Raw genomic sequence first — 24,728 nt, forward strand, 5'->3', positions numbered from 1 at the left:
GCTCGCAGCCCTTTGCATGAGTGCAGTGTTTTCATCGAAACCAACAGAAACCTAAGACTAACTAAGCTAAGACTTAAAGAATAAGCCCGCAGTGTAACACACTCGTTTTCCTTTTGAAAGCAGTGAAATGCACTTCAGCTGACATTAAACTTCTCTCTTTTTGTCTCAGGTCCAATCGAACAGCTGCCAGACTACAACCAGATCCGCAGCGGGATGTTCTGGATGAGAACCTGAACAGACCGCCTCTGGGAACACATAACCCATCATCTGTACAGCATACAAACACACACACAGTATTTAAGTATCGTCTGTAGTATTTTTTCCTCCTTTAATTTTTATTATAAAATAAAGACCAACACAATAATGTTAAAATAACAGATACTATTCTTTGTGGCTCTTGTCATTTTTTACTCTTGTTTGCAACCTGTTCCTGTGCAGCTTTCTTGGCTTTAACCATCTCCACCAGCTCCTGTCAGAGAAACAGGGACACGTGTCAGTCCAGCACTGCAGTGACAGACATTTCTGCTGTTTAGTCCGCGCTGGCCGGATCATCTTACCTTGTACCTCTTCATACAGTCCTTCTTGCTCCGTCCTGGGACGGCAGCAGCGATCTTCTCCCAGCGCTCGGGTGTGCTGACAGGGTAAGTCTTCAGGGCTTGTTCCAGAAGTTTCTGCTCCTCGGTGGTCCAGGAGGCGGCGTTGCTGTCGCTGCCAGAGGCTGGAGGATGAAACACAGCGACTCAATGAGGCGGGGATTTTTTACCATAATATTTCATTTTATATTTGTCAAACATTTCCTCACTATGAATTCCTTAAACATCTCCTGTTTCCTGAGCAGGCTTACATGCACAACAGGCTCAGGCAGTATGCATCATTTCATAACTTCCTGAAATTCAAATCTGAAATAGTCTATCAAAAATGTCACAGTAGAAATATTACGACATGGTGTGTCAAAAAAATGCCACAGTAAAGTATGTTAAAGTCATACTTTAATATGGCAGAAAAAAAACTGCCAGGGTATTGTTCGCCATTAACAGAATTAAAGTAAATATGTTGTAAAAATCATGATTATATTCACAAAATGTCAGAGTACAATGTTTAAAAACAATGTCATAATAAACTAAAAAAAAAAGCCATAGTTAGTATAAATTAGTTCAATGTATACCAATAAAATTCAGAGTATACTAAGTGAAAAAAATATAAAAATATATGTTATTAGAAATATCATTATATAGGGTGTCAAAAATGTCGCAGTATAATGTTCAGTAATGTTTGTATGTTAACAGTCAGTGGGAACACACCACTAGAGGAATTATTTTCTCCACACTGGAAACTGGTGTGTTGTTGGTCTTTTTCGCAGACTCACCATCAAATCTCTCGGAGGGCACGGCGTTGTCGATGGTGGGCGCTACCGACCCGTGTTCCTTCTTGAACTTCTCAAAGGCTTTTCTGTTGATCTCGTCCTTCTGCACTGGATCTATAGAGGTGATAATAACAGGGCTGATTAACTTTTTACTGCATCAAAACAGCCAAAAACAGCACGGAGAATAGTATTCTAATCTTAATAAATGTTAATTTAACTATATCTTTTTCCTCTGTAAATAAAAACAATTTCAACCATCGCTTTTTTTGAAAGCAACATTGGTTCAGTTTAATCTCATCTGAGCAAAGAGTTGTGTATTTTACCTCAACATCGAAAGTTTTAAGAATCCCTAAAAATATTGCATTTTTATGATTCAGCCCATCACTTAGTTTTTGTTGACTTGCAGGAAGAAAATGCCGTTACACTTCAGAAATATATTTAACTTTGTATCAACTAAGATTTGGAGGTCAGTAACAGAAGCTGCACTTTGTTCTGCATTTCACTGAATGGGTCTGAAATAGTCATTCTGAATTAGCATTAATAAGCTGTGTTGTATGTAAAATAACTCAGCTGGGTTCATTTAACCGTGACTGTTAGCACACACACAACTACACTGATGCTAACTGGTATTTAATATCTGAGCTCACCGAGCCGTTGGAGATTCTTGGCTTTATTGATGACGTCTTTGGCCGTCCTCTTCATGCCCGAGGTGGAGTGAAGGTTCATATAGTTGGCAATAACTTCCCATCTGGACAAAGAAAAGGAAAAAAAAAACAATTAACAGTCGACTTTTTCTTTCAATAGATGACTGTCAAACACTGCGCAGCATCAATGTGTCATTAAAACTTCCTTTCTTTCCTTCCAGTTTCTCATATTTTCTTGTTCACGCACCATTGTGTTAGAGAGTAGGGAGCTATATATTAGCATAGGCCATGTAAACACACTCATGCCATTAAATATGCTACTGAAGTCGTCTGGAAAGACCAGCGCGATTGATATTCTAGGGATGATAATTAATCGATGATCAATTATTCGATTGTTAAGAATTTAATCGAACGTGAAATTAAATCGATACATTGTGAAATGTTGTCAAAATATATATGCAATATGTGGCTGTGAGCTTTGACTGAGGAAAACCCGCATTTGGTATTTGAAAAGAACAAAGTTTTTATGTTATTTCAAATAATCGGTTAATCGATTGTTGATTTGACCAATTAACCGATCAGGTGCGTACAATTTGTAACCCTACTACTGAATGATTCAGTCAACCCGTCCTGGAGAGGAAATTTAAACAAACTGCTGGCAGCTATTTGGAAAAATGGCTGCCATGGTTACCAGGGTCTGAATCTGTCATGATATCCAGTTTTGATCCCAATATACCCATAAACATATCTGCCAAATTTGCTTTTATCACACAGTTGAACAACTGTTATGTTAAAGCGAGTTATGCTGCCTCAATATTAGCATTAATGAAAATAACTCAGATTCATCTGTGCTGATTGAAACACAGATGACCAACACTAAACGTTGAGCCTGAACACACCCTGAGCACACGGACGCAGAGCTGAAGCTGTTTTAGTGTGTGCGTCAGTGTGTGTCTGTGAGTGTGTGTACCTGGCGTTGGTCCCAGCAGGGAACAGGTTGACGGCTTTGATAAGCAGCTGGAGGTCCTCCTCGTTCCAGCCCTTCCCCCCGGCTCCTCCTCCTCCGCTGGCCTGCTCGGCGCTGCGAGCCGCCTGCCGCATCTGGACCTCGGCCTCCTTCTCTCTCTGCAGCTGGGCGTTCACCTCCTGCACCTGAGGGCGGGGACGACAGCACGTTTGCACGCTTGTGAGGACATCATCACGGGACAGTTTTAGCTCTGCATTTCTATCAGCTGTCAAATTAAAAGAAATACAAACAAATGTTGTTTTTGTGTTGTTGTTTTTTTTTACCTGCTTCTCCACAGCTACCTTGCTGTCCTCTTTTGAGCCGGACGCTAAGATCTCATTCAGGGACTGCAGACTGGAAACAAAAATAAACAGATTGTAACACCTCCTCAGGGCTGCTTCCTGAACGCACTGTGAGTCTGGGATGAGGAAATGTGTCAAAAACTGGTTTAAAGTATGTAAATGAATGACAGCGGCGATCCTGAGGGTGACCGTACCTCGTCAGCTCCAGACGATCACAGAGCTTCTCCACCTCCTCCATCATTTTCACACTGTCAGCTTCGTTGTCTGCAAAGTAATTCCAGTTCTGGAGACAGAAAACAGCATTAGTGTAAGCTCGACTGAAGCCAGAGGGTCGGACGCTGTGAGGTGTGAGGATGAACCTTGCAGGTGGTCCTGAGTTTCTGCCTCTCCTTCTTGATGGCCTTCTTCTGGATCTCCTTCTCTTTCTTGGCCTGCTGGGCGACCTGCTTGGCCTCCTCCTCCTCCTTCTCCTTTGCCAGACGAGCGGCCTCCAGCTCGGCCTGTCGGGCCTGGAAAACACCGCAAACTGACTCATGAGCCCAAATCACAGTTCTTCTTTTTTTGTAATTCTCTTTTTATTGGATTATGTGAACATACAAAAATAAAATACACATACACACAAAGACCTTTCAATTATGTAAGTAGGAAAAATAAATAAATAGATGAAGAAGGAAAGAAATGAAATGAATTAAGTAAATAAATAAAATAGTATGAACAAATTAATAGGTGGGGAAAAAGAAAATAAGGGTATAATTAAATAAATAAAAAAATAAATAAGGGTATACTTACAAAAACCAAAAACTTTTAAATAAGGGTATACTTAAATAAAAACTATTAAATACGGTTATAATTAAATAGACAAAAACTATTAAATAAGGGTATAATTAAATAGACAAAAACTATTAAATAAGGGTATAATTAAATAAATAAAAACAATTAAATAAAGGTATGATTAAAGAAAAACAAATAAGGGTATACTTAAAACAAGAAAAACAATTAAGAGTATAATTAAATAAACAAAAACTATTAAATAAAGGTGTACTTAAATAAATAAAAACAATTAAATAAGGGTGTACTTCAATAAACAAAAACTATTAAATAAGGGTATAATTGAATAAATAACAATTAAACAAGGGTATAATTAAATAAAAAAAAGTATTAAATATGAGTATAATTAAATAAATTAAAAAATTAAATAAAGGTATAATTAAAGAAAAACAATGAAATAAGGGTATACTTAAAAAAAGAAAAACAATTAAATAAATAAAAACAAATAAGAGTATGATTAAATAAAGAAAAACAATTAAGTAAAGGTATTATTAAATAAAGAAAAACAAATAAGGGTATACTTAAACAAAAACTATTAAATCAGGGTATAATTTAATAAGTAAAAAAAAAATAAGTGTATAACTAAATAAAGAAAAACAAATAAGGGTATAATTAAATAAAGAAAAACAATTAAAGGTATTATTAAATGAAGAAAAACAATTAAATGAGGGTATACTTAAATAAACAAAAACTATTAAATAAGGGTATAATTAAATAAATAAAAATAAATAAAAAGGAGTAGAAAATAATAGAGGCAAACAAAAAAATATGTTTCTATAGACAAAGGTACTGGATCAAAACACACATGTAGATAACAGGTGGTTACTTGTTAGTTACAGTGTGTTGCTGATATTTGTTCACACTAAGTCAGGTCTGAAACAGGAAACACACACTGTCCTTTATGTCCAGTTTTAAATAGACGAGTGAAACTGAAGCCATCAAACACAAACTCTGACCTATCAGGAGCCTCATCATCATTTATGACCCACTCTCAGTGTGTTTATGTGGCCCTGCCTGTTTGTTTTTTTTTTAATATGTAATTTTGCTGTGTTTGGGACGTTCCTGGGTTCAGTGCTCTCGTGAGGTCCGGACATATTAAAAAGGATGAGACCGAGTGTCAGGACGCAAGCAGCACGCATCCCAGAGGAAGCTACGAAAATCAGTAACCCTGCACTGAGAAAAGAAACCTGCATATAAAGCGAACAAGAATCAATCTCAGCAGCAGCATTGATTTTTAGACATTATTTTTTGTGCAGTCAAATACTCACACATCGCTCTGCACACAACATGCATATAAAAATATTATACAACATTATGATTTTCTACTTTCATCTAGTTAATTTTTTAACCAAAATCAGTCCTAATGAAAAATATCAAATATTCATTATCAAACATTCATTTTTAACCCTTTAAATGCCAGGTTTTTGTGATGATGTCACTTTTTCAATGTGAAAAAAAAACCAATTACTTTCAATATACTACATATTAAGCAGATTTTTTTAAATTATCACAGTCTGGGATATGTCAATGATTAGCAGCATCACTAATCAGTCATCAGGTGGAAATAGTAAAAATTCCAGAGCAAAATCCCAGAATGACACCCAGAAATAATACAGCGCATGTTTTTATGCTTTGATGGCTGCGGGATCAAAAATGTCAGTTTGAATGAGTTTCAAAAAGCATGTTTTGCACTCAACAACATGAATGTAAAAATTTAGTTTCAACTCAACAACATGAATGTAAAAATTTAGTTTCAACTGAGTATTTTAGACTTATTGTAGGAGCTGAGCTGGAAATTCAAAGATTAAACAAAAAAACCACACTCTTCCCTAAATGTATACCATATGCATGAACACAGCCAAAATAATCAAAACAGGAATAAAATTCATGCATTTAAAGGATTAAAATTCTGAAAGTTGCTCAGTATTTGATATTTATGATTAGGACTGATGTTGATTCAAAAAATTAACTCAATGAAAAGTAGTAAATAATATTAATGTGTAATATTTTGTAAAGCTTGATTCTGAAAGGCACATTTTGCACGCATACGGGTGTGTGTGATATTAAAGCGGGCACTAAGGGTTAACAAAACTGACTTGACAATTACAGCAACTTCCACGTCACATGAGCAAAGCAAAAGCCTTTTAATCAGGAACGTTTTCTTCTTCTGCGTCACCGTCAGATTGAAAGATAAAGATGATGTTTATTGATTAATCCACTGAAGGGAAATGAGACTCACCCGCTCCTTCTCCTCCTGCTCTCTCTTCTTGGCTTCAGCTTTGGCCTTTTTCTCAGACTCCTTCCTGGCCTTTTCTTCTTCTTTGAATTTCTTTATTCTAGGGTCACAGCTGTAGGCCGTATCTGCAGCGAGGCAACACAAGCCATCAGTGTCAGTAACGGTCAGCAGGGGGTCCTGCGCCGTGCATCATATGATCAGTGCAGAGTGTGTGTGTGTGTGTGTGTGTGTGTGTGTGTGTGTGTGTGTGTGTGTGTGTGTGTGTGTGTGTTGGTTCTGAGAGACTGTACCAACTAGTGTTCGTATTCTGTTCATCTCCTCCTTCTTCCTCTGAGCTCTGGACGCTCGATTCTGCTTTTCAATCCATCTCCTCTCGTCTCGACTGAAACACAAACACTGTCAGTCACACGCTGTGGGCGGAACACACACACACACACACACGCACACGCACACACACACACACACACACACACACACACACACACACACACACACACACACACAGCTTACCACTCAGCCTTCTCCTTCTCCTCTTCATCCAGGTAGGAGAATTCCCTCCATGAGTCAAAGTTGTACCTTTAACGGGAAACGGTGTAAAAGTTAACGCTTTAAAACCTGGAGCGACATCACTTTTCTTGAGCCGCATTTGAACATCTTTCACAAATATTTAACACTTTAAACCCTGAGAAAAATGGTGTCATTTCTGTCAAAAACATGGAGTAAAAAGGCAACGAGCAACTTAAGACAGAGATGTCCTACAAACTGCTAGTAAAAAAAAAAAAAGTCCAGAAAAACTTTTTTTTATCATAATTATATATTTTTACTCATTCAACAAAATTATTATAATTTTTAAGCTTCTAAGCTTTTTTTCTTTTTATTTATTTACTAATTATAAGGTATTTTTTCTCTGACATTTTCCTCTTTTTTGCTCATTTTTGGATCACTTCTTTTTAAGTTGCTCATTGTTTGCGCAAGTTTCAAAGGGTTACAACTAGGGCTATTTAATTGCGATAAATCATGTCTTTTAAATTCCATTATTTTGCATTACACAACAGTACTGAAGTCAATATTGACACGGTGAAGTAATTCTTACCAGACTGTCTCGATTAGAAATCAAATGACGGGACTAGCATAAAGTGGGCGTGTCTATAAAGGGGAGACTCATGGGTACCCACAGAACCTACTGAGGTCAGAGGTCATGGACTCCTGTGAAATGGCCGTGCTGTTTTTCAATCACCAAAATTTAGCTTAACTTCGCAGTATTAAATAGAATTCCATCTGCTTACTGAGAAACTGACAAGACCTGTTTGGGACCACTGGACAGCCTCTTAAGGACAGAAATGTCGGCTGGCGATTTAACGCGATTTTAAATAATTAATGCAATAATTACGGACATTAATCGCATCGCAAGTAACGCCTTAGCGCTGACAGCCGTAATAAAAACACTTTACACTTAAAAACCATCACTTTAATTCCTCTAATCAAATCATTGTTTCTCGCAAGGAAGCGGCAAAAACTCACCAAAAAGAGTAAAAATTATCGACGTCTTCGAAAGACGACTCCATGGTTCCGAGTTTGGGCACGTGCTTTTTGGTTGACCATCTGGCGTTTCTCTCAAAAACGGGGGAGAAGACCTCCGTAAAGTTCTCTTTGCCTTCGCTCTTTGAAGGCACGCTGTTGTCAAAGGTCGGGTCGACACTGTCGAAGGCTCTCCTCTTCACGGGGTCTGACAGGGTTTCTATCGCTGAGGTTCACAGAGACGCAGAGGAAACAGCAGAGTTCAGAGCAGACGAACATCAGTGCTGATATCAATCGCAGGCAGAGTTTGATACCTTTAGTGATACACGTGAAGTAGTCGTTGTCTCCCTCTACTATCTGCTCTCCCGCAGCTTTCCTCTTGTCGGGGTGGTGCTTCAGCACAATCGCTTTGTCTGTTGAGAAACGGCAGAGAAAATGAGCCGAGTGAAGCCGGACAGATGAACGATGAGAGCAGGAGGAGGAGATGAACTCACGGGCAGCTTTGATCTGTTTCTGCGTGGCTTTGTACCGCAAGTGTGGCAGCCCGAGGACGGAGTAGTGATCCTGATTCTGACAGGCAAAGAAGAAAAGAGCTCAGTATATGCCACATTCAGTCATCAGATTTCTTTTAATAAAAACGACTACATATGAAGGGTCACTGCACCCACTGTCAACATATGTGTCTGTGTATGCATATATATTTATATATATATATATATATATATATATATATATATATATATATATTTATATATATACAGTATATACAGAGAGAGAGAGATGGAGATAGAGAGAGGGATGCTAAAATGCTAAGTCATTTTTAGTCTGGACTCATTTTTATGAACTGCCTGAAATATCACCCCATGCGAGCGTAAAATTTAAGGGGATTTTTTAACTGCTGTGTCACCATTAGGCACATTTTATATTCTCAGTTCTGATTTGCACAATTTGAGGGTTGATGTAAACCCGCCCATAGTCTGTCATTACGTGTTAGCCAATCTGCCTGTTTGTTTTTGTAGTTTTGTTGTTGTCTCGTTCTGTTTCGGATAGTCTTGTTGAACATTCAGTAAAATCTTAAATATTGAAAAAAAAGGAGATGCCGCTTGGAACCTGTGATGGAAAACTTCCACTATTTTCTGCATTTACACTGAATTTGTTCCTCAGTCAAACAATGCAGGGATGACCAGTCTGTGGCACATTCACAGGAGGAAGATTTAGTGGGGAAAGCTGCTGTCGCTCGTGATTAACAGAAAGTAACTCATCAGAATTAAGGCATTTCTTCAACTAATGGTTGCTGATGAGGTCAGCTCTATACAGGAAGCTTCTCTTCCTATGACTAATACTCTGATCTCGAGCGGTACCTTCCAGTCTTTGGGGTCGAGTGTGCGGAGCATCGGGTACTCCTCCAGCTGGAACTCCTCATCCTCCTCCTCCTCAGAAGACTCCTCTTCCTCCTCCAGCTCCTGGAAGGAGGCAGATGCATTCCTGTTCCTTCTTTTCACGTAGGCTTCGAACCATCGGCCCACAGGCTCCACCTGGATCTGCACAGAGGCTGAGAGAGACGGAGACGCAAGAACACCTCGTCAAGTTGTGACGACAATACAGAGCCCCACCGGATATGAGATTTTTTAACACGCTGTCTGACAGAGCGCTTAAAATACACTCAATAAAGCATGACCTTAATATGATATTGATTTTTTAGGAGGGGATGTTTTAGAAAGCTAAAATCGGTTTTGTTGCATAAGATTAATAAACTGATGTGTCAGACTCCAGCCTGCTTCTCCAGACTGGGGGGCGTGCCAACTGACAACTACTGTATGTAATACACAGACTATGGATAAGTAGTAGTTCAGCAGTTCAAAAAGCCAAACTATCACTTTAAACCTTCTCCTCTATAAGAGCAAACCAGTGCTACATTTGTGATCATTGAAAATGGTGGCCGGTCAGAGCATCTGAAGGCACAACAACAGGTGTCCACACATTATGTAACAGTCTAGTCATGACTGACTGACAGGCAGAGACATTAAAGTCAGTGAAACGTCAAATAAGTCACAGTATGTTTAATACTAACAGCTGGCAAATAGCAAGTGTTAGCTGTAATAAATCAGTGCAGCAAGTGTCTGTGCAGCAGCAGCTCAGGTACATTATGAAACAAACACACACACACACACAAACACACAACCACAATGTTTGAACAAACAAAAAACACACGACCGACACGTTATTAACAACAAAAGACTCCCCCAGCTGTGAATTAGCTGATATTGTTAGCTTAGTGCTCACTGTCTGCGTTTTAGCTGCGTGCTAACGAGTGTAGCAGCAGTCCTCACATATCTGCCTCACTAGCTTAGCGAGCTACATTCCTCTCCCGCGTCTCTTCTTACCGGCAGCGGCTGCAAACACCAGCGTCTCATCGCCGTCCAGCGCTTCTAACAACATCGTAGAAAAACGGGCTTCACGAACATTCAGGTGCCGAGATGACTAAGTGAAAGCTTTGCGAAGTGCTAAAGTTTGTGGCCCGCTCATTAACACACCACATGGGCCTCCCTCTCCAAGTGCCGACCGAAAACCAGCTGCGCGTCACGTCATTAACGCTCCGTGTTGCAACTACTGTTCCGCACAATCGCAGTTCCGCAATAAACGTATTTTGTGGAGGCGCTGGAAAGCAGCTGATATTAATTTAAAATTTTGCTACGTTTGGTTAACATTTATGACGGAGAATTACATTTATTTGACTATTTTTTAATCTCACTTTTAAAAAATAGTAATTTTGGTACACCTACAATAAATTTCCGCCCTGAGTTTCCGGTGACTAGCAGAAAGCGGCGGAAGTCCAAAGCTGCTGTGTAATTGTACCGTTTAGCTGCTGGAGCAGCTCGGTCTTTTTGTGAGAAACAGTTTACTCTTCATTAAAGATGCCGGACTATTTGGGAGATGACCAGCGGAAGACTAAGGAAGAGGAAAAGGATGACGCGCCTATTAGAGGTATATCTAAATACTTAAAGAAATTCTTAACAATGATGTTTGCTGGAAAGGAACGTCGACATTAGCTACTTAGCTAACGTTAGCTATTCTCGGTAAATAAACTGCTACTTTAGTTCACCACGCAGGTCATGTTGTGTTTTGGTAAATGTAACATTTAAAATATTTGTAGTGTTAGAATAAAGTATGTAACCCTGGTGTAAGATGATAAACTGCATCTCTCAGTGCGACAACAGTGCTGGCGGCCCAATGACAATGTCAGAATGCAACTTATTCATGTTTTCATCTCCACAGCTTTGGATGAAGGCGACATTGCCCTGCTGAAAACATATGTAAGTGCAGCGTTAGCAAAGCTTGCATCCCCTGAGATCTACCTGTCAAATCGGTCACACTTACATTTTTATATGAACCTTTAGTAATTCTAATATGCGTTGCTGTTTTTCATCAGGGTCAAAGCACCTACTCCAGACAGATCAAACAAGTGGAGGATGACATCCAGCAGCTGCTCAAAAAGATCAATGAGCTGACAGGTGATGATCAAGACATAGATACTGTATAGTGCCGGTCCTGTGTTTTGCAAGAATGGAAAATGGCTTCAGATGCTGTGTTTGTTTTTAAGTTCTTGTTGTATTTGTGTGTCTTCGACAGGTATTAAGGAGTCGGACACAGGCCTGGCTCCTCCAGCTCTGTGGGATCTGGCTGCAGACAAACAGACTCTGCAGAGTGAACAGCCCCTGCAGGTTGCAAGGTAATGTTGATAGTTTTAAAAAAAAAAATCAGTCGCAGTGGTTTTGATTCAATATTTGCACTGGAGCAAAAACACAAGATAATGTGCCAGTATTTTTGAGTATTTTAGGGTTGACCGTTTTATGTGGGTCTACTGCGGATTTAGAAAGGTATTGAATTCATTTATCTAAAAAATAGGGCTTTGATTAGTATTAAGATGTCTTAAATCAATCTTTAAAATACCTATAAAACACTGAATTCAAGAATCTTTTCTTTCAACGTTGCGTTGTAAAATCTGTAAATCATTTTTATTTGTTTATGCAGAAAAAGTTTTTCCAAACTCTACATGATGGAAATCAAGGCAGTGGAATCCCACATAAAAAGTGAGAAACATAAAATAGCCCCAAAAATCCACCAGAAAACATCAGATGTTTCCACAAAATAGTTTTGTGTTTGGATTAACAAACTGTCTCTTAGTAACTGATATCGATTCATGTTTGTTTCTTCAATTAAAATTATCCAAAATTGGTATAAAATGTAATCCTAACCAGCATTACAAAGTCTTACAAACTAACATGCCATAAAGCTCTAGGAATTTACTATAATATCTCAAGGGAAATATTTCATGTGATATGGTCTTTAAGGAGGCTGCTAAATATTTGGTTTGGTTAGTGTCAGAGGCAACTTGTTCTTCTTTCCTACTGCATTTATCTAAAACCTTGTTTGAGTATTATCCATTCCCTTTCAGAATGATGAAATAAAATGTCCTCACAAAACTGAAATATTTCACAGCAGTAACTCGGAAACAACGTATTATCAATGTGTTCTCTTCCAGTACAAAATACACCTTTTTTTCATTTAAAAATTTAAATAAATCCTTTTTGTAGTCCTAAATGTTTCTTTGTGTTAAACAAACAGATGCACGAAGATCATCAATGCAGACTCCGAGGACCCCAAATACATCATCAACGTCAAACAGTTTGCCAAGTTTGTGGTGGACCTGAGCGACCAGGTGGCCCCGACTGACATCGAGGAGGGCATGAGAGTCGGGTGAGGCAGGAGTGTAACTGAAATGTCTCAATTCAACACAGTACAGTACAATACAATACAATCTAGTACTATTACATCTTCGCCCATATATGCCATATATTATTATAAAAGTTACATTTATGTCAAATGTCTCGTCAAACAATCTGCTAAATTTGGCGTCCCTTCTGTTCTTCCAGTGTTGACAGAAACAAGTATCAGATCCACATTCCTCTGCCTCCTAAGATTGACCCAACTGTCACCATGATGCAGGTATGAAGCCCCGAGGAGATCCATTTACGACAGCATCATCATTGTAAAGTTAAAACATATAAACCGCACATTTGAGTTATTCATGCCTTTTTTCTACTTTGTCCCAATTCATTAATTTATTTTTTATTTGATTCATTTATTTATTTTTTGAGAAAGTGACAACTGGCGGACACCTTTACTAAAATTATGTAAACATTTGCAACGTTGGTTCCTGCAATTTGTAGAAAAAGCTGTCGCAAAAACTTTCTTTCTGGCATTGTAGGTGGAGGAGAAGCCTGATGTGACCTACAGTGATGTCGGTGGATGTAAGGAGCAGATCGAGAAGCTGAGAGAAGTGGTGGAGACCCCCCTGCTCCATGTGAGTGCTCACGAGGAAGAAAATCCCACAGTCGGATCACTATCAGCTATTCTCAGTCATCCGTCCATCCTCACCAAACATCCTGTTTGTCTTTCTGTTCTGCTCACCAGCCTGAGAGGTTTGTTAATCTGGGTATCGAGCCTCCGAAAGGCGTGCTGCTGTTCGGGCCGCCCGGCACAGGAAAGACCCTGTGCGCCCGCGCCGTGGCTAACAGGACGGACGCCTGCTTCATCAGAGTCATCGGCTCAGAGCTGGTGCAGAAGTATGTGGGAGAGGTGAGTGTGACAAGACTTTGGAGAAACTCACCAGGCAGAGAATAGCAGCTGTTAGATGATCAATCCTGATTTAAAAAAAATAAATACATTTTGGATTCCTGTCTTTGTTTGTAGGGAGCCAGGATGGTGCGTGAGCTGTTTGAGATGGCCAGGACTAAGAAGGCTTGTCTGATCTTCTTTGATGAAATTGATGCCATTGGAGGTGAGACTGTCTTTTATGTTACAATATTATTGACTCTACATTTTCACCATCATGTCTGTGTGACGATCATTTTAAATTTGCTTAAACTACACTTACATTTTGGAAACATCAACATAAGGATTATTTGTGATTCTAATCTCATAGAACAGTTCATATCTAGTTTAAGTAACAATCAATCTTAAAGTAACCTAAACAAAATATGCAAAAATTCACAGCCAGATCTGGTCATGAAACACTGAATGATATCTTTCAAAAGCAGTGGTATAAAAAAATTAAAAACTACACTGTAAGAACATTAACCCTTTTTATGAACCATCTAAACTTGAATTGGCTTGATTTCTTTTAAAAACATGGAAAGAAACAAAAACGCACGAGAAATGACCCAAAAATTAGCAAGAAATTTGTGAAAAATACAAGAAAATCACTTGAAAATTAGTTATAAATAAAGAAATTAACAATAATCATGTAAAACAAAATAAAGATGTAAAAGAAAACACAAATGGCCTGTAAAAGGTGCTATAAAAATTGTAATAATTTTATAACATAATTAAAATTAGTAGGTATAGATTAGTAAGTATAGATTTTAGCTTTTTGTTTTTTCTCCCTAACTTTTTAAGTTTTCTAAACATATTAATTTCTTGCAATTTTTGAAACATTTATTACCAACTTGTGCATTGATTTCTTTTCCCATGTTGAGAGAGATGAGAGAAATTGCACCAGTTTGCTCAGATGGCAGAATGAAATCTCCCACATTAACATGAATACTGTGTGTGTGCGTGTGCGTGTGCGTGTGCGTGTGTGTGCGTTTGAACCTGTCAGGCGCTCGCTTCGATGACGGTGCCGGTGGAGACAACGAGGTCCAGAGGACGATGCTGGAGCTCATCAACCAGCTGGACGGCTTCGACCCCCGAGGCAACATCAAAGTGCTGATGGCCACCAACAGACCGGACACCCTGGACCCGGCCCTGATGAGACCCGGACGTCTGGACAGGAAAATTGAGTTCAGCCTGCCGGACCTGGAGGCAAGTTCAGCGTTCACAGAACATGCAGATATATTCTCAGAAATCAGACATAAAACGATGCCACATGTTAGCAAAAACACTTGATCGCTCATCTCTGATTTATGTCCTTATTGGTTCGTTTTGTGTTTCAGGGACGCACACACATCTTCAAGATCCACGCCCGCTCTATGAGTGTGGAGAGAGACATTCGCTTTGAGCTGCTGGCTCGCCTCTGTCCCAACAGCACCGGTAAGACACAGCACACAGCAGGACTCAGCCCGTCCTGTGATTTGTCCTCTAAACACACACATTACTGTATTCACCCTCCCTCACATCTTCCCGCAGCTCTATGTCACCTCAGTGACCAAAACACCGACAACACTTTTTTGTCCTTTCAGTTGCTTTATTTGCTGATGTGGAATATTGGCTACTTAGATGCTTAAATTTGCCCTCAGTTATTTGTCCACTAGTGTAGTACTAGTTTGTGGCCAGAAGGGTGTACTGTAACATTGTTTTGTTGCTGTCCAATGAAAACCATGCATCTCCAAATTAGATTTTTTTTTTAGCTAGACTAAATGATTAAATGTTTCTTTGCGAGGAGACAAAATTCTCATTTTTCGCAACATATTTATAGCATTTGTCGACAAAGCTAAAAACAGACCATTTTTCTTTAGAGGCCGTCTATGTGTAATCAGTTTGAGTTTTCTACGCTCAGGTCTTAACATGGAGGCTGAACCAGTGGCTAGCAGCTAACATTGTTAACTCCAATCCAGAGCTTTAAATAATGGCAACAGTGCTGACAGCTAACAGGGTTAACCTGGGTGGAACCAGATGGCTGGGTGCTATGCCTCCATGATGACACCAACCAGATATCAGCGGTAACTGCCATATGAGCGCAGCGCAGAGAGGAGGCACTAAGCTAGCCAGTGGGATACACACATGCACTAACATGCACGCACAGCAGGTCCAGCTTACCACAACAAACCACAGAGAAGCTCACATTACAACACACACACAGAGGGAGCACGGTTTCATTCTTGGCACAGGATACCGTTACTCCAATACAACTTTACATCACAAATAAAGGTTTGCTGCTCTAGCAACCCATTGAAACCCAAGCAAATTGGTTTTATTTATTTATTTTTTTAAACGTGGCAAAAAGGCCATGAACAACTTGAGAAGAAATAATCCAAAAATTTGGGAAAAGTCAAGATAATTGAAAATTAACAGCAAAGGTAAAGTGAAAAAAAAGGAGCTGAAAAAATGGCTAAAAGATAATAATAACTTGTTAAACATGTAATAATGATGATTATAATTTTCTAGACATTTCCCCACTTTTATTAAAAATACATTTCTAGATTTACTTATTTTTTGCATTTTGCAGGATATTTCTTGCTTATTGCCTTTTTTCCCTTGATGTTTTTGAAAGAAATCAGATCAACTTGCTCAGGGTTCACAGGTTTAAATACATGTAAAAGGTGCCTGAATGCAGCACGAGAGGGGGAAATTTAGGGAGTTGTTTCACCTCGTCTGGCAGGTTGTGTAAAGGCAACACCACCTTTAGGAATATTGTGGAAACAAGGCACAGTGGTCTAAATGCAGCTGAACTTTGTTTGGTTGTAATTAAGTCAAAAATATTTTTCTCAGCAGATGAAAAGCTGTTTTACTCTCCTCTATCACTAAATGATTATAGAAGCACCTGAGCCACAACATAAATGTCTGAAAAACTTACTGTTTACCTACTGTTACTTAAGGTTACTGTTAGATGAGTGAGTGAACCTTTAACAGCATTTCCTGTCCGTCCTGCTCTGTAAGCAGAATCTGACGTTTTGTGTTCCTGCCAGGTGCCGAGATCCGCAGCGTGTGCACAGAGGCCGGCATGTTCGCCATCAGAGCTCGCAGGAAGATCGCCACGGAGAAAGACTTCCTGGAGGCTGTTAACAAGGTCATCAAGTCCTACGCCAAGTTCAGCGCCACCCCCAGATACATGACCTACAACTGAGAGCGTGTGAGAGAGAGAGCTTCCACTTTGGCTTTTTACCGTCAAAAGAAGCAGAGAAAAAAAAAAACAATATTGTCCTTTTTGCTGTCATTCTTGTTCACTTAAAAATAAAGTTTATTCCAAATTTTGACTCTCAGTGATTTTTAAAATTTTTTTAAAATAACAGAACAGTAACTTTGAAGGCATCCTGTGTGAGACAGTAACGGCACAGCTACAGCTTTTCTTTAAATAGTACGACACTTGGTATGCTGAAAGGTACTGTAACAACAAACGTGATACTGCTATTTGACCAATAATGTTTCTTTTGGTTTAAATACACAAGTACACAGAAATACAGCTGAAAATAGAGTACACAAATTCATCAGGACACAAGTTCTCTGTAACCAAAAACATCTGATACCAGCATGATGACGATGAGAGGCAGCTTCTGGTCTGTTTCCAAGGTAACACCACTTTTAAACGTACTTCTCCCAGCAGAGCAGTGAAACATTAAACTACAAAAAGTGTCAAAAGTGCAATTCTAAACGATCCTCTGGAGAGAGGATGTGGAGGAATAAGGCTTGAGGAATGTCAGTTAAGTCTTATTAAATGGCCCTCGGAAAAGCGTCCACGTGTGCTACAAACACTCCTCTATTTAATGTTCCTCTCATCCCTACAGTGACGCTAAAACATCCACAGTTCATCATTCCTACAGGTGTGTGCAGCACCTCCCAGATCTGCTGTCCAAGTCAGGACCTCGCTGCTGTCATTTGTCCTCGGTTACAGGCATCATCTACCCGTCAGGTTGTTCCGTTGGTTAGAGCGGCTGGTGGGCGGGGATTTGAGTGTTGACATCTCAGGACAGCGTCGTGCACAGTGGGGAACACCATCTCTGGGGTCACGACCCCGGTGAAAAACTGTAAGGTGTCCAGCTCAGACAGGAGGGTCCCTTGTAGATCAAAGCAGAGGCACACAGGATCAGACCACATGCAAACCTTGATCTCATACTGCACGAGTCAGGTGACCTTTGACCTTTGGTGTAAAATGTCACCACCTCATCATTATATTCTGTTTGACATTTGTGTGAAGGTTTGTCATAGGTGTATGTTTGTGAGGACCTTGGAATTCAAAATTCTAATCAGTTCGTTCATAAGTCCCAGTGGATGTTTGTGCCAAATTAAAGAAAAATCCAGATGTGCTGTTGGTGTGTGTTATACTGGGACTGTCACGTTGCCTTCGCGTGTTCCTCAGAAATATTTTATTTACCGTATTTACTAGCATATGAACGGCCCTCCAGAGTTGTATTTAGGAGTGGGACATTTCACTAATAACCAGGTTGCCAAGTTTTGACATGTGTGACGTTTCGGGGCAGCAGAAATGGCAGAAAGCATCAAAATAGTGCCAACAATTAACGCTAAAAACTATATATATTTAATTATTTTTTTCCTAGTAGTTATCATTTACTTCTAGTAGTTACACATTTTAATTTCTGCATCTATTAGCTCTAGCAAGCAAGTACATTTTAACTATAAAGCATGCCAGGCCAGTACACTAACATCGATAAAGTTATTTTATGACACAAGTTGCTGAAGTGAGGTCATAAATACATACGCCGGCAAAAGTCCATGTTTGGTCAATGGTAAGAAACCTTTTTTATTACTTTACGCATTTAATATCAATTTGGTCACATGTTAAGTGTAATATTATATTTATATTAACTGCTGTCCATGTGGAGTGACCTAGATTAGATATAAATTTATAATATATCAAAGATATAAAACATGAAATGATATATAAATATATGATGATGAATTTATCAAGTCTTAGGAATGGCTTTACAAGATGTTTTTGACCCACCATATAATACTGATTATGTTTTATACCACAAACAATGCTGTGCATGTCTTGACTTTGCAGGCACGGATAAATCAAAAGATAATTAATTTATTTGTTTCCACATCGGAGAAATATATTAAATCTGGGGAAGGCATTTTAACAATATTCCTCGTAATAATACAAAAGTATCCAGAGTTGGTATTTTAAAAAAGACAACTATGTGTGTAAATAAGGCCAGTGTCTTTTTCCACTTTAAGTACATGACAGTATCACTTACTGTACTACACTGTGGTTCTGGTTTAAATGCCAACACAGAAAAAGTCTTGATGAACACTTACTGCTGCAGCCGGCTATGACCACTTGAACGTCCACTGCTGCGTATTCCTTGATGACCTGCAGAGACAAACACAGACTCACTCACCGAGGTAACATCCTGAACATCAGGGTACATTCTGCAACATGCATGTTTCTGCAAGCATTCCTACACTGGTACTGCAGCAGCGCACGCAATAGATTCAAAGGCACAGTTCACTCAAAATTCAAAAACACATATTTTTTCTTTTACCTGTAGTGCTATTTATCAATCTTAACAGTTTTGGTGTGGCTTGCAGAGTGTTGGTAATATCTGTCTTAGAGATGTCTGCCTTCTTTTCAACGTAACAAAACTAGCTCGCACTCAGATTGTGGTACTCAAAGCACCAAAAAAAATCATTTCAAAAACTCAACAGCAACATCTCTTTGCAGAAATCATGAACTGGTTACTCATGACAATCAACAGACCTTGTTGTGAGCAGTTCCACGTAGGAACTATTTCCTTTCTACTGAATTACATCTCTTACCGTATCACTGCGCAGAAGGAAGCGTGCATCTACTCATGGAGAAGAGGCTTGTGACAGTGCGAGATGTACTGAGCTGTAACATTAGCTTCTGCTCACAACAAGGTCTGAGAGGGATGCAAGTCACAGTGACCTTGACCTTTGACCACCATATTGTAGTCCTTTCATCACTGAGTCCAAGTGGACGTTTTAGCCAAATTTAAAGAAATATTCCCCAGGTGTCCCTGAGATATCGCACCCATGAGAATGAGACAGACAATGTCACAGTGACCTTGACTTTTGACCTCTGATCACCAAAATCTAATAGGTTCTTCACTGAGACCAAGTTGATGTTTGTGCCAAAGAAGAGATTAGGCTGAGAGGCATTATAAATAGCCCTACAGTTAAAAGGGAAAAATATGTATTTTTGATTTTTGGGTGAACAGGCCCTTTCACAAGCTGATTGAGCCGTGAGACAGCCTTTCGTTGCAGTGAACCTGACATTTAAAAATAGCCTCTTTTGAGAAAAAAAAAGGACAAACCTGTTTGATGGCTTTGGCTCCTACAGAATCAATGAAGCTGGCAGATGTCCAGTCCAGGATGATGGAGTGGACAGGGTACACAGGTTGGAGGAAGACAGTGCCCTCTGAGTCTGACTGGCTGTGTGCGTCGCCCAGCTGGCCGTTCCTCTGCTCCGCCACGAGGTTATAGGACAAAACCTCATGGGTTACTCCCTGCGACTAATGATTCAACCAGTCAAAGAAAGGGATTTTTTTATGACAGAAATTCAACAAGCGTCAACGTTTTTTTTTTAGGTCGACATGTTAGTGTATTTTTCAATATTACCCCTGAGTGGAGCCAGAGTCAAACATGTCCAAAAGTCTACACATAGAGACTGTAAGTACAGTATGCACAAACTTAACATGCAAATGTTGAAAAGTTTGTAATCTCCTGCCACAAAAACTTGCCTGGGTCCAGTCAGATATCTGAGAGGGCAGCTCTATATGGTTAAGGGATCACTGATGCTTTTAGGTTATAGAAAATCCTCTTTACAAATAGATTATAATTTATCTGAACAGTTTGTTTTGTGCATAAAGCTTTGCAAAGGTTCAAAACCAATTGACGACTGAAAAAGACAAAGACCCCTCTGAGCAACAGCTGAATAAGGACATAGAAGAAAGGAGAAGTAAACTGGTAAAATAAACTGGAAGTTCAGCATCAAAATGTGTGTAGATTTAAACAGAACAAGTTCCTGTTTCACTATTAAGTGCACAATAATGTCTAAGACACCAGGAGTTAACTGGCAGCCTGTTGCTTAAGCAAAGATTTTCTTCAAATTATACAATAGTGACAGAACATTACAACTTCACAGTGAAGTTGACTTTTGAACTTTTAGATATAAAATGTCATCACCTCATCATTATATCCTATTAAGACATTTGTGCAAAATTTTAGCACAATTATGAATTCTTAAGTTCTGTCAAAAATATTATTTGTAAGGTCACCTTGACCTTTGATCAAGTCCTGATTGGTTTATTCTTGAGTTATTTATTTTCAAATCCAAAATCTCAAAACTCACCCCTTTTAGATTTGCTTATTCTGTGTGACCCCTGTTGTTGAACTTTTATGTATTTTTGGCATACTCTACCTTGGTCGCTGGTAGATTCTTGAGTTCAACTGAACGATTGTGCCGAATACATGGAAATATATGGAATGAGATGGACACAAGGTCATAGTGACCTTGACCTTTGACCACCAAAATCTAATTATTTCATTTTTGAGTCCAATTGAAAATTTGTACCAAACCTGAAGAACTTCCCTCAAGGTGTTCTTGATATTGCACTCATGAGAATGGGATAGATGGACAGACAACCTGGTATCATAATGCCTCTGGCCAACACTATCGCCAGTGACGCATAAAAAAGAAAATTAATTGCTGATTTCATGTTTCTTAAGTGTGAGAATTCGACGCTTTTCTTTGACATACATGATAATAAACTGAACAGCATTTAATTTAATACTGTACAGTGTTAAAACAACCACTATTGAAGGACAGAAGAAAAACATCAACATAACGTGTGATTTCAAACTTTTCAACTTAAGTGTGTATCCAGCTTATAAGATTGAATTGTCTTTTTTTTTTTTTTATTTAACTGTTATATATGTTAACTATGGCACTTATAAGTCTCATAAATGGCCATTTTCTGCCATCTCAGAATCACAAAAGGCCAGACAAAAGCTCAGTTAAAAGCTTGAGAACAAGTTTTTCAGTCACTGCAGGATTTCACAAGCCCCTACGTGACGTCCATGTTCATGCAAATATGCAGCATGCTGACTCAACAAACTCACTATGTACACAGGCAAAATGCAAACAGGGAGAGAAGGAAGGAAAGGAGGACTCACCGTGGAACACATCTTTAGTGGAGGGTCATGGTTGCCGTTTGCCTTCTCCCTCTGCTTTTTTTGGGCTTTCCGGGCAGCTTGTATGTCTGCAGGGTTTACTCCTGTCTGTGAAGACAATATCAATAGTAGTTAACATGTCAGTGAAACTAACTACTAAAACAGAATAGCTAAAAATGAAAATGTTTGCTCTCGCTTTTATGGCTCAAATTTTTAACCTAAAAAGGTCAAAAAATATTTCTGTATTTTTGTTTTATTTGTAACAGATACAGCTAAAAAGTGCTTTTGCAGATAATTATGATGTCACAGAGGGATTTACCTCTGAACTATTGCAATAACAATGTCAACACTTCATCATTTTATCCTACAAGACAATTGTATGAAATGTTGTCATAATTAGCGAACAAGTTATGGCCAAAATATGTTTAATGTGGTCATAGTTACCTTTGACCACCAAATTCTAATTTGTACATTGTTGAGTCCAAGTGGACGTTTGCGCTGTCTTTGAGGGAACTCAAAGACTGTTTGTGTGAAATTTTGTCAGAATAAGCATATAAATTATTAATAAATGGCCAAAAACAAGTTTTGTGAGGTCACAATGACTTTGTCCTTCAACCACCATATTTTAAAGTCAGAGTGAACGTTAGTGCCACATTTGAAAAAATTCCCCGAAGATATAACATTTGCGAGAGCCAGACAGATAAAGTCACAGCGACCCTGACCTTTGACCACCAAAATCTGATCAGATCATCATTAAGTTCATGTGAACGTTTGTGCCAAATTTGAATAAATTCCTTCATGGTGTTCTTGAGATATCCTGTTTCCGAGAATGGGAGGGACGAACCTATATGCGAACAGACAGACATCCCGACAACCGTGCTGTGGCTGGCACAGAGGTATGGAAACCAAAACATCCACATTCGTGTCAAATTGTCAACGTTCTAATCTGTGCGACATGGTCATGTTTGTACTAAGAACACGGTGATGCACCCTGATGTCAGAGGACGCATACTGTCTTCCTCTTTTCACTCCGGTTTTTGCTGACATCGATTTACAACTGTTTGCTCACTTCTCTAACAGTCCATCTGCCACCGAGCTGTTGTCACATAATTTCATGTCCCTGGGACACAGCAGTGGTGATCTACATAGTGCCAACAGTGTTAACTCTGCTGCACCTTAAATAACCTGAGTAAAACCAGTTCTATTCCACTGATGAAGTGTTTCTAATCTCCCTCTCCCTCTGTAGATGTAAATGGGAGATGTTTCTTAACCTTTTGTATGGTTCTTTATAAACCCTAACACAAACTGACACACAGTGGTTGGGATTACCTTCTCCTTGAGGGCGTTCACATAAAGGTCACTGTTAGCAAAGTAGATGGAAGAGTTGGAGTGGAAAATCTTAATCCCCTCATATTCAGCTGCCTGGGAACAAAACACAAACCACAGGCGTTCAGAGTTCACACCAACAGACTCAATGGGAGGTTTTTAGCCTGGATTCAGACTTTAGTGTTTTCTCTTCAGACAGACTCACCTCTTCATAATCGTCCACATCACAGTACAGCCCTGTGCCGGGGACAACGCCCAGGATGGCACTTTTGGGACTGGACGAAAAAAGAGAAAAGTCTTAAACACTTCATCTCTTCACTTTAGCCTTTAACTAGCTATAACTTAGCTGCTTTGCACTTGCATACAGCTGCACATCTTTAAGGTGTTGTATTTTCCTTGATTTTATGCATTTTCAATACTCTATTTTTATGCTTATTTTATTAATAATGTCAGTTGGTTATATCTTATTTATTTTATTTTCCATTTCAATTTGCATCTTTATTTTATCTTACTTTTACTAGTATTATAAGTGGATCTTATCCATTTGAAGATGCATTCTACGTATTCTATTCTGATTATATCTGATTTTTACATGCAGGTTTTATTGTGTCTTCGTCTTTTATGCGTTTTGATGTGAAGCATTTAGTGCAGTTAATTTTTTTCATGTAAAGCATGATGGGCTGCATTTCTTGTTTAAAAGGTTCTTTACAAATAAAGTTTATTATTTCTATTATTATAATCATTGACTAAATAACTTTTACATGATATATTTTTGCTAGCACGCTTAGAGCACCATCCAAACCAGCTCAGACAAATGTATTAACATGCTATTATGTTTAAGTGTATTAAGTTTATTCAGTGAACCTGATGGAATCTTCATAGTAGCTGCTGATTTTAATTAACTCAACCTTCAACTCCAAAGACGTAGCAGGATCAAGAATAATTGTAATTTCATTTTTTTAAACTTTGTTTAAAAAATGACCAATAAATCTACCTTCTACCTTATGATATAATGATAAACACATTCAGATTAAAGACAAGCGGCTGCACTTCATTAGTACCTCTGTGTTCTGTAGATGACGGTTATTATGGCAAATGCAAGGGCCACCAGGAGGCCATAATCAAGCCCCAACAGCACTGACGCTACGAAGGCCACCAGCCAGATGACCTGAGAGAGAAAAAGGAAGAAACAGAAACAAAATGACAAAAAAAACTACAGCTGCATCCTCTTTCCACATCTAGGAGGAAAAGAACAGGGCGTTTTTTGTTTTGTTTTTAATTCTGTCACACACCGAAAATAACTCTAGCATGTGATAGAGGCTCACAAAAATTAAACATTAGGCACTTTAGGTGTTCTATATCCATCCAACTTACATACTTTTTTTTTTTTTAAATGCAAATCTAAAAAAGTCTACCATTATTAACTCTATATGATTACCAGGTGGACAGGAAGTCGAACTGAGCACAGATTAGATGAGATTTCCCTTCACTGTCAGATTCCTTTTCAAATCTGTCTTGTGTCAAAAGACAACTGTGTTTCAGTACAAAAAATAAAGTATTTAGTTACAACACAGTGACAGCAGATTGAGGTTTAAGGTGTAATCTAGAGTAGAGGTCTTCACGAAACTCA

At 38.8% G+C, this 24,728-nt stretch overlaps 4 protein-coding genes across 4 annotated transcripts in view; 2 read left to right on the forward strand and 2 right to left on the reverse strand.

Moving 5' to 3' along the window:
* Positions 1 to 384, forward strand: part of pmpcb (peptidase, mitochondrial processing subunit beta) — a 34,626-nt gene extending 34,242 nt beyond the window's left edge. The window contains exon 13 of the mRNA XM_088072902.1: positions 170 to 384. Coding sequence (XP_087929028.1) covers positions 170 to 234 — 65 coding nt within the window. The 3' untranslated portion in view covers positions 235 to 384. The remainder of the gene's footprint in view (positions 1 to 169) is intronic.
* On the reverse strand, positions 297 to 10,509 carry dnajc2 (DnaJ (Hsp40) homolog, subfamily C, member 2). The gene is made up of 16 exons (XM_088072900.1): positions 10,282 to 10,509; positions 9,259 to 9,449; positions 8,392 to 8,467; positions 8,212 to 8,310; positions 7,901 to 8,123; positions 6,890 to 6,955; positions 6,670 to 6,761; positions 6,383 to 6,504; positions 3,675 to 3,824; positions 3,510 to 3,598; positions 3,298 to 3,367; positions 2,978 to 3,159; positions 2,011 to 2,111; positions 1,367 to 1,477; positions 558 to 718; positions 297 to 469 (listed from the first exon to the last, which is right to left on the reverse strand). Exons 1-16 carry the CDS (start codon positions 10,334 to 10,336, stop codon positions 401 to 403), a joined length of 1,857 nt encoding a protein of 618 aa, XP_087929026.1. The 5' UTR covers positions 10,337 to 10,509; the 3' UTR covers positions 297 to 400.
* A 201-nt stretch (positions 10,510 to 10,710) lies between these two features.
* psmc2 (proteasome 26S subunit, ATPase 2) lies at positions 10,711 to 16,872 on the forward strand. The gene is made up of 12 exons (XM_042511673.2): positions 10,711 to 10,882; positions 11,174 to 11,211; positions 11,328 to 11,409; positions 11,528 to 11,627; positions 12,524 to 12,655; positions 12,832 to 12,904; positions 13,167 to 13,262; positions 13,373 to 13,537; positions 13,652 to 13,739; positions 14,559 to 14,761; positions 14,893 to 14,989; positions 16,585 to 16,872. Exons 1-12 carry the CDS (start codon positions 10,813 to 10,815, stop codon positions 16,740 to 16,742), a joined length of 1,302 nt encoding a protein of 433 aa, XP_042367607.1. The 5' UTR covers positions 10,711 to 10,812; the 3' UTR covers positions 16,743 to 16,872.
* The window catches only part of slc26a5 (solute carrier family 26 member 5), a 28,277-nt gene continuing 20,381 nt past the window's right edge, over positions 16,833 to 24,728 (reverse strand). Inside the window, exons 12-18 of the mRNA XM_042511672.2 lie at positions 24,160 to 24,266; positions 23,304 to 23,373; positions 23,102 to 23,194; positions 21,776 to 21,880; positions 19,915 to 20,112; positions 18,896 to 18,950; positions 16,833 to 17,670 (exon numbers count right to left, since the gene is read on the reverse strand). Of these exons, the coding sequence (XP_042367606.2) occupies positions 17,522 to 17,670; positions 18,896 to 18,950; positions 19,915 to 20,112; positions 21,776 to 21,880; positions 23,102 to 23,194; positions 23,304 to 23,373; positions 24,160 to 24,266 (777 nt within the window). The 3' untranslated portion in view covers positions 16,833 to 17,521. The remainder of the gene's footprint in view (positions 17,671 to 18,895; positions 18,951 to 19,914; positions 20,113 to 21,775; positions 21,881 to 23,101; positions 23,195 to 23,303; positions 23,374 to 24,159; positions 24,267 to 24,728) is intronic.

This window comes from Plectropomus leopardus, chromosome 22 (assembly GCF_026936395.1).
Source record: "Plectropomus leopardus strain MGB_pleo_1.0 chromosome 22, ASM2693639v1, whole genome shotgun sequence".
NCBI classification, from domain to species: domain Eukaryota; kingdom Metazoa; phylum Chordata; class Actinopteri; order Perciformes; family Serranidae; genus Plectropomus; species Plectropomus leopardus.